At 39.0% G+C, this 9319-nt stretch overlaps 1 protein-coding gene across 1 annotated transcript; it reads left to right on the top strand.

Annotated features, from left to right (window-relative positions):
* The first annotated feature begins 1621 nt into the window (after positions 1 to 1621).
* LOC147444153 (uncharacterized) lies at positions 1622 to 4891 on the top strand. The gene is made up of 5 exons (XM_086527796.1): positions 1622 to 1727; positions 3282 to 3572; positions 4080 to 4108; positions 4222 to 4452; positions 4526 to 4891. Exons 1-5 carry the CDS (start codon positions 1622 to 1624, stop codon positions 4889 to 4891), a joined length of 1023 nt encoding a protein of 340 aa, XP_086383922.1.
* Positions 4892 to 9319: the final 4428 nt, after the last annotated feature.

Genomic DNA, 9319 nt, shown 5'->3' with positions numbered 1-9319 from the left:
GGGCATTTTGGGAATTTATAACCAAATATTGGGGGTGTTATTGAAATTTAAAGCGTATTTTGGGAATTTCCACAAATTAGAGTGGTATTTTGTTTGAATAGTTCAAAATTTTCTAATCTTTATTCCTTTTTGATAATTGAAACTCGGAGTCCCCCCCCCCCCCCAAAAGTTCCAACAATTTGCACATGCATAGTCTCAAATAAGATACAAATTACCTGCAAGATATTAATGATTAGGGAAAATTACCAAAATACCCCTCTAATTTGTGGAAATTCGCAAAATACCCTCAAATTTCAAAAATTCCCAAAATACCCTTGTTTCTATTTTGGTTGAAATAGTTCAAAAAAAATTCTAATCTTCATTACTTTTTGACGATTGACATCCCGTTTGTTAGTGCTTAACATGTAATTTTTCACAAATTACCTTGCAAAAAAAGACAATTATATCTAAAAATATGAAGTATTTCATCTCCAAAGCCTACGTAACGAAGTCAAATTCTAGTTTTAGCATCTTGTTATTGATACACAATAAGTCTTCTTATAAAAAGCTAGAAATGTTTTTATCTTTGGAGAAATTTAATCTCACAACGAGGGGTATTTTGGGAATTTTGGAAAGTTTGAAGGGCATTTTGGGAATTTATAACCAAATATTGGGGGTATTTTGGGAATTTTTGAAAATTGAAGGGTATTTTGGGAATTTCCACAAATTAGAGGGGTATTTTGGTAATTTTCCTAATAATTAGCTTATGAGAGTCAAGGTTTAATTTTTCCAAGGGCCAAGACAATTGGACCAATGCCCACGTATACATTTGAATATGTCTTACAGCTTAATTTTATTCAAAAAAAACACAGAATCATAGGGGATGCCTTGAGGAAAAAGGGAGGGCGTCCCCCCCCCTCCCCCCTATCAGTGGTGGAGAGGATGCATAGCCTTACAAGGCATTAAATGCCATGACCTTTCTTTTCCACCTGCCATGACCTTGACTTTGCCAAGAGGAAATTCCTTTGCTTCAATTTGCCAAGATGGAAAACGTGCTCTTTCAGCCTAGAATAAACAAATGCCTTTGTTGAAGTTGAATTGAATGTCACTTTTGAAGACCTCTTGTGAAAGTCTATAAAAGAAAGCATTGTTGTGCCTTTGTGTATGTGAAGAACTGCGTGAAAATACTTTGTGCTAAAATTACTTTGCTTGGCAATGGCTTCCAAACAAAACAGTGGGAGTTCTTTTGCTCATGAAGGCCGAGAATGGTACGTAAGCAGTGGAGATTCTGATGGTGCTGACAGCATGGATTTTGAAGGCGGTGAGACCTATTGAAGATTTTTATCTTGTTCTACTTACCGTTTTTTGCTTGGCCAAACTCTTTAAGAATTTGTATCATCGAATCTATTGTTGATCGGCATTATGAATGTGTTACTCATTGCAAGATTGTTCGATATTATTGTCTAATCATGCTTACTTTGATTATTGTTATGGAAATGTGATGGTTGCTTCGTGGATTCTCTTCTTGTCGTCTTGTCTTGTTATTGAGTGCTTGTGTAGTCTTGGCTTTTTGCTCGCGTTCCACCAAGCCGTTCTTGGTTTTTTAAAATATAGCTTTCATAACCCTCGACATGTTTAAGCAATGGCTTCTAAACAAAACAGTGGGAGTTCTTTTGCTCATGAAGGCCGAGAATGGTACGTAAGCAGTGGAGATTCTGATGGTGCTGACAGCATGGATTTTGAAGGCGGTGAGACCTATTGAAGATTTTTATCTTGTTCTACTTACCGTTTTTTGCTTGGCCAAACTCTTTAAGAATTTGTATCATCGAATCTATTGTTGATCGGCATTATGAATGTGTTACTCATTGCGATATTGTTCGATATTATTGTCTAATCATGCTTACTTTGATATTGTTATGGAAATGTGATGGTTGCTTCGCGGATTCTCTTCTTGTCGTCTTGTCTTGTTATTGAGTGCTTGTGTAGTCTTGGCTTTTTGCTCGTGTTCCACCAAGCTGTTCTTGGTTTTTTAAAATATAGCTTTCATAACCCTTGACATGTTTAAGCAATGAGCATACACAACTACGCCTTCATTCGCATTCCCACATTGTGCCTTCTCTCCATGAACATAGGCTTACACGGCTACAATCCTTCTACTATATGGCTCAAAGGTCGAAACGGCTTGATCATTTCATATGCATGTGTTGTGCGACACACCTAAGATTTCTTTCGCGTCCCCGCATTGTGGCTTCTCTCCATGAACATAGGCTTCCATGACTACAATCCTTCTAATATGTAGTTCAAAGATCAATATTCTAGGACCATGCCCTCTTCTCCATATTTGTGAATACATACAAGAGTTTCTTAAGTATGCTAGCTTGAAACCAATTGGTAGTCCACTCTTGAGTAATCATACTTGGTCAACATGCTCTCCTTTCAATAGGCCATCTATGGTGCATACAAGCGTTTCTTAAGTCTGCTAGCTTTTAAGAAGCCAATTGGAAGGCCACTCTTGAGTAATCATACTTGGTTAACATGCTCTCCTTTCAATAGGCCATCTATGGACTTGTGGCCATCATATTTTGTGTTGAACTTCCGTTCATCATAACTAAGGTACCTATGTAATATATGATACCTATGTAATATATGAGGATAAGAATTATTATCTTGTCTTCTGTCATGTCATCTACGGTGCTTAATATCTCGTCATTCTCACCGCATAATCATTGACTCTCTCTCTCTCTCTCTCTCTCTCTCTCTCTCTCTCTCTCTCTCTCCAACTCTCCAACACACACAGACATACATACACTTGTATCACAACAACATTTGCCACTCTCATATGATTACCACCTTCCTATAATTGAAAGCGCTTCTTTGTCTTCTAGGTGGTTTGATATACAAGGAGTAGTTATATGGCAAGGTTGTCACCTTCAACAGTTCGTGTGACAAATGACTGCTTGTGTTTCTACCTATCGTTATTAAACTTCTCATTATATATGGAAGGCGTTAGGTGCCCATAATTAATTTTCTACAGAGCTTTGAAGGTTGGCAGAAGGTACTCCTAACTCAAGTGGTAAACGTTCTGATGTGCCCCCAAGTGCTTGCACATCAGCAACGCCTCACAAAAGATCGAAGCAGGATCTTCATAGGCCTCACAAGCCTACTGCACGCGCATTGTTTCATTTGGACAACCCGGTGAACTCTGCATGTGAGCATTCATTATTGGAAAAGCATGTCTTTCTAAGAGCCATTTCATCAACTCATAGAGTTGTTTGTTTTTGTTTATCTTTTGGATTATGTAGACAAGCAACCCGTGGTGGAGCACATTAATATCAAGAAGGAACCATATGTTGAAACAGTTGTTCCATCCCATGCGCTAAACAAGCCAACACCTCTTGATATTGAGCCTCCCTTGCCACTCCAAGCAACAATTGTCCCAAAACCTATTGAGGACGTACCTCTTAACAATGCCAACAATCCGAGCCCGATTGAAATTGAGCCTTCTGTTCAACCTTCTGGCTTGTATGGATTGGGTGAATCATCTCAACTAGATAAGAAGCCTATTGATCTTAGCATTGTTCCAGTTCCTCAAAGTCTTCTCCCATAATTCTTGATCATTGATATCTCTGACTCAAGTCCACAATTCTGTATTGAGGGCCAGATATTGAATCTATATGGGACCTACAAAGTTGGTCTTGACCAAATGAAATACAATCGTTACTTGAAGCTCGACTTGGTTCATGAAGAATGCACCGACACTATTACGGTGGTGATCAATGATCCATACATAGAGCTCTATGTCGGCAAGCTCCGCCTCGGTGACTTTGTTCACATTGACAGCCCAGTTGTCAGACGCAAAAATAGGTCAGCATTGTATTCCTTGTACATCGATGCTACTACTGTTGTAAGCACAGCGGAACCTTTCCTGGTGTCTCTTACATTCGCCTCTGATTGCAAGATACGTGCATTCCTTGATGAGATAGGTGCACAACAATCTTCGAGTGGACGTTCTCAATTGAGCACACTTGCTTTTGTTATTTTACAAAAGCACAACTCTCAGTCAAGATTTGATGGATCTATTGGTGACCTTCTGATTGCAGATTGTCCTCTCCCATCAGATAGGGCATTTGTAATAATTGACCTATCTTGCTTATTGTTTTCTGCTCTTTTATTATACATTTGAAATCTTCCATGATATATTGATGCTCTTCTTGATTTTGTTTCCATATTTAATCTTTGTAGCTGAGTTTTGTGAACTCTCGCAAAGATGATTGCCAACAATTTCTTCAAGAAATGGTTGTTGATGGCCCTGTAATGTGCGTTGCAAGAAACATTGGTGCATTCCTTGCCAAGGCCAATACCTTGTCAATACTGGATGCTACAATTCTAGTGCCTGTTCGTAGTGCACGCCTCAAAGAGGAGCTTGTAGTCGTCTTTCAGGCTCAAACCAAAAATTTGGGCTACAATCGTGAGGTGCACTCATATAGCATATAGTGATATATTAGAAGTGACTTCTCTCATTTTCTTACATAGTTGCCTTGTTTAGGTTGTTGGCACCCTCCGATTTGTCAACTTCAATAGTGTGCTGCTGGAGAAGCATTGTTCAAATTGTAAATCCACAAAAGTGTATAGACTTAGGCAGGCACCTTATTGTGGATCTTGCAATAACAACACCACAATAATCACAACACCGAAGCTGGAAGCACGTATTGCAACAAAACACAAAAAGCTTCTTGATGTGCAAGTTATTGGTGCAGCAACCGATTTAGTGCTTGCATTGGATAGAACCTTCAACCAAATTTACGTTGAGTCTGTTTTCGAGGCAAGAGATACCTCGGCAACAACCTCACGGTTTGGCCATTTCAAAATCAACGCGAGTGGCCACATGGTGGCGTATCAAACTGAATCTTAGTCTTGTGAATGTTTGCCTTTCATTACTAGCTACCCTTTACTTTGCTTGCTTGTTCTAACTATATCCTCAAACAAAACCAATGCTTTCATCTTCTACTTCTTTGTAACGTGCTTTTACACACTTTTGGTTGTGGTTCTAAGTATTGTGGTTATGCTTGTAAGTATTATTCGCTTCTTCCACGAATTGAAAACTCAAAGAATTTCTGTATTTCTCTTCTCTCTCTCTCTCTCTCTCTCTCTCTCTCTCTCTCTCCATTGCTTGTAAAGAAACACACAAGCTCTGTGTCTGTGTGTGTGTGTGTGTGTGTGTGTGTGTGTGTGTGTGTGTGTGTGTGTGTGTGTGTGTGTGTCTACTCCTCATTTCCTCTCTCTATCCATCAATTATATGCAAAACAACAAACACTGCTCTCTTCCTCTCTCTATAATGGAAAATCCTACTGGTTTCAGTATTCCAAAAGAGATAGACATTGACATGTTATTTATTGCAAACACATCCTCTTAATCAACAATTGTTTCTAGCACTCCATAGTGTATCGAAAACAAACTTAAGCTTCGAGTCATTTAGACTTACAATGCAACAATGCTTGTTTGAGAACCACTTAACAAATTCTATCACGCACTCTTCAGCTTCATTCTTCTTTGGATCACAGCTAGACTCATTCAGTGAAAGAGCTACACAATTGCATGCTCTATATGATACTTGTAAAACATCGATGAGTCTCACAATGGAAGTCATCAATATTTTCGCTCACAAATTTGAAAAAACACTTACCGTAATCCTTCACAATGCTACAAGTGGACACAACAAAAAACAAGTAGTTGGAAAATCGATTGAACAGTTCAAAAAAGGACTTCTAATTATAGATGGATCTATTATCGGCTTCATCTATTATTCTTTCACGACTTCACACAATCACGTCGTAAACTTGTCCATTGGACAATTGAAGAGTGTGATTTATTAACCCACTTGTGGAGAGAGAACATGCATAAACCAGCTACTCAAATTGCTGATCTATTTATTGAAAAGCAACCACTTTGTGTCCATACACACTTTGCAATTACAACCAGATTGAAGCGACTAAGGCATATAAAGCTCACAGAGACTGCCTCATTGCAGCAACATCCTTCCATTCATCCACAACAAAAAAACAAGATTGTAAAAAATTCCTAAAGAGGCTTAATGACACACCTACATATCCATCCGAAAAGTGTGGCCGCTTGTTTTTTCGCTCACAAGTCACGCATTTCACAAGTCACACATTTCACTCCTCCACTGTGCTTACATGCTGGAGGTGGAAAACGAAAAAGATGCTCCTCTCTATTCTGTTGCTATGCATGCAAACGCAAAACAAAAAGATCTACGCTGCCGTTTGAGAGCTTGCATGCATTGGGCTTTAACGACCCTCTTCCGCTAGTCCTGCAAACTGAACAATATCGAAGAACGCCTGGTTTCCATCCGCATACCGTTCGCAAAGATTCGAAAACTAACTTATGATGGCCAATATGGTTTGCAAGGGAGTGTCGTCAATGTCCTTGTCAAAAAACACAACAAGTTCTCCCTCGTATTATCCAAGATGGGGCTTCAGTCTTGATAGGGCTCAAATGCAAGCTCGAGTACACACATTGCTACTTATCTGACCATTGTTAGACCATTGCTGCCACACACGCTCTTCTTGATACCTCTTTGTATAAGAAGGAAAACATAACCATAAATGATAAATGGCTTGCACACTTTCAAGAAATCTCACACTCATCACTTCCCCTAGACACAAACACACTCCTGCATAGCATCACTACTGTTGAGCAAGTTGTTGATTACAACAATAAAATTTTGTATGTCGCACCATCAGAGGGGAACAATCCACTTGGTTTATTTGCTGATGTGTTCTGTGAGGAGCTCAATTTTCCTACGATCTTCTTTGGAGAGCCTAGAAAATACCACCAACACGTATCTAAAAATTACCAAACAGTAGCCAAATGGGAGCTCATGCACAAAGATAGACGTTTTGCCCTCAACATCGAAAACTTATTTTTCAAATCTATGAAAATCATGACACAAAAAACACTATCCTCCATTTGAATACGCCTACGCAAAGCAGAACTTGAGGGAGGAACCTTGTCTGCTGGACATGTTTGTCAGGACACAAACATAGAAAAAGTAGTCTCATCACAACTAGGGTACAGAGACTTCGAAGTGCTTCGTACCTCGCCAGATTACAAAGAAAAATTAAAAAAAAGGTTTTCGGCATGATTCGACAACTAGGACCACCAACTTTCTTTGTGACATTTTCTTCAATTGAAAAACGTTGGAAAAAACTTGTTGATGCCTTGGAACAAATAGTGCCTCTTCAACAAGATAGCGGTGAAAGCGATAGCTCCTTCCGTAGACGTTTGGTGTGAGCAAATCCAATAACAACAGCTTGCTTCTACCTGAACCGCTTCACAGCCATGAAAAAAACACTACTTAACGATAGCAAATTATGCGGAAAAATTCTTGATTATTTCTTCGTGACAGAGTTCCAAAGCCGTGGCAGCCAGCATGATCATGGTCTTTTATGGGTTGAACAAGCTTCTATATTCGAACATGACACAGATGATGCTATTGTGGCATTCGTAGACAGGTACATAAGTACAGACGGCTCCAAGCTTCCATCAGACCTTTGTGAAATACAAACGCACCATCATAGAAAAACTTGCCTCAAGAAAGGCAAATCCTGTCGCTTTGCCTTCCCAAGGTTCCCCATGCCATTCACAATCATTCTCAGACCAACTAGCAATGAATACAAAAACCAAATGAGAAGCAAGAAAACTTTTGAATGCATTCAGAATAGCCTCGATACACTTCCCACTAAAACTAGCATTTCCTTTGAGGAATGGCTACAAAGCCTGCATTTGACATTCGAAGAATATACTTTGGCAATAACAAACTCACTATCCACAACAACAATCTTCTTGAAACGAAACATGAAGGACATTCATACAAACAATTTCAACCCCACAATTGCAACACTATGGGACGCAAACACTGATATTCAATTCTTCTTGAACGCACATGGTGCAGCAAGTTATTGCACATCATACATGACAAAAATCGACAACACATTGATAGCAGCACAATAAAATCTCAATTTGATATTTGTGTGGCCAACAACGCAACAAAAATTGAGCGGCTACGTAAGGTCGGCAACACTATTCTCAACACACAACAAATTAGTGTACAACAAGCATCTTACATAGCGCTATCGTTACCACTCCATACTACAACTCGTGACTTTGTATACATAAGTACTAACCCTCCTGATCAACATGCATTAGTTCTCAAAAGGAAAGCATGTCTACAAAAACTACACTCATCTGACACAAACATATTCTTCCAAAACATTATTGATAAATATGTTGAAAGACCACAAAGTCTCCATCATCTATGCTTGGCTGAATATGCATCAACAATTAAACAAGATGGAACGACTTACAAATCATTGCGCAAAGCTAAGATCATAAGATTCGTGAAATATAACATTCTTAAAAGCCCAGAAGACCACTATAGAGAACAATGATTGTTATACCTTCCTTGGACCAATAACGAAGACCAACATTTGAAAGAATCCTATACATGGAGTGATGTATATAATGAATATGTACAAGCCATAAAATAAAATGAACTCAATTTCAATAAAGACCCAAGCCCAATAGAAAAAAACCAAATGCACTACATTACCTCCCCAACCACAACTAGTACAACCAACAGTGACTCACATGCCTCGCATAATGACATTCTTAACGACCTGCACATTAATACGTACTCTAAAAACACTTTCCACTTGCAACATTTCAAGTACACCTCTATGAAAAATGATGACTTCCATTGAGCCATTGACAAATTAAATGACCAACAACGACACATATTTGACGACATAATGTTGAAAAAATGAATTCAACCCAACAAACAAATACACCTCTTTCTCACAAGAGGTGCAGGAACAGGGAAAACATTCACATTACTATGTTGGTAGAAGCATTGCAACGATTTTACAACCATAGAAGCACAGCAAGTCCAGAATCTGCAACAGCATTGCTAATGGCATACACAGGAAAGGCAGCTTTTAATATTGGTGGCACCACAATCCACTCAGCCTTTACTTGCCTCTAATTACTTCTACACAAACAAGATTGAGTGCCAAAAAGTTGAATGCGCTTTCTCTCCTTTATAAAGACTTGAGACTTGTAGTTTTCGATGAGGTCTCCTTGATAGGTTCAAGCGTGTTCTCCATGGTTGACTCCCGTTTGCGAGCAATCAAGCACATTCATGATAAACCGTTCGGTGGGTTGGATGTCGTTCTTTGCGGTGATCTGTGCTAGGCAAGCCCTGTTAAGGATACCTGGATCTTCTCGCAAAAACATACACTTTTAGAAGCAATTTCCCCATCAT

This window comes from Adiantum capillus-veneris, chromosome 13, assembly GCF_014529385.1.
Source record: "Adiantum capillus-veneris isolate H3 chromosome 13, ASM1452938v2, whole genome shotgun sequence".
Classification (NCBI taxonomy): Eukaryota; Viridiplantae; Streptophyta; class Polypodiopsida; order Polypodiales; family Pteridaceae; genus Adiantum; species Adiantum capillus-veneris.
Note: the sequence above shows the minus strand (reverse complement) of the source record. Positions and strands in the feature narration are given on the sequence as shown.

What these genes read in the sequence shown, in the direction of transcription:
- LOC147444153 (XM_086527796.1), top strand. Translation starts at nt 1,622, where the DNA reads ATGGCTTCTAAACAAAACAGTGGGAGTTCTTTTGCTCATGAAGGCCGA. An exon ending in TCCCATCAGATAGGGCATTT is followed by an intron (nt 4,109 to 4,221) that starts GTAATAATTGAC and finishes TAATCTTTGTAG; the next exon opens with CTGAGTTTTGTGAACTCTCG. An exon ending in ATTTGGGCTACAATCGTGAG is followed by an intron (nt 4,453 to 4,525) that starts GTGCACTCATAT and finishes TGCCTTGTTTAG; the next exon opens with GTTGTTGGCACCCTCCGATT.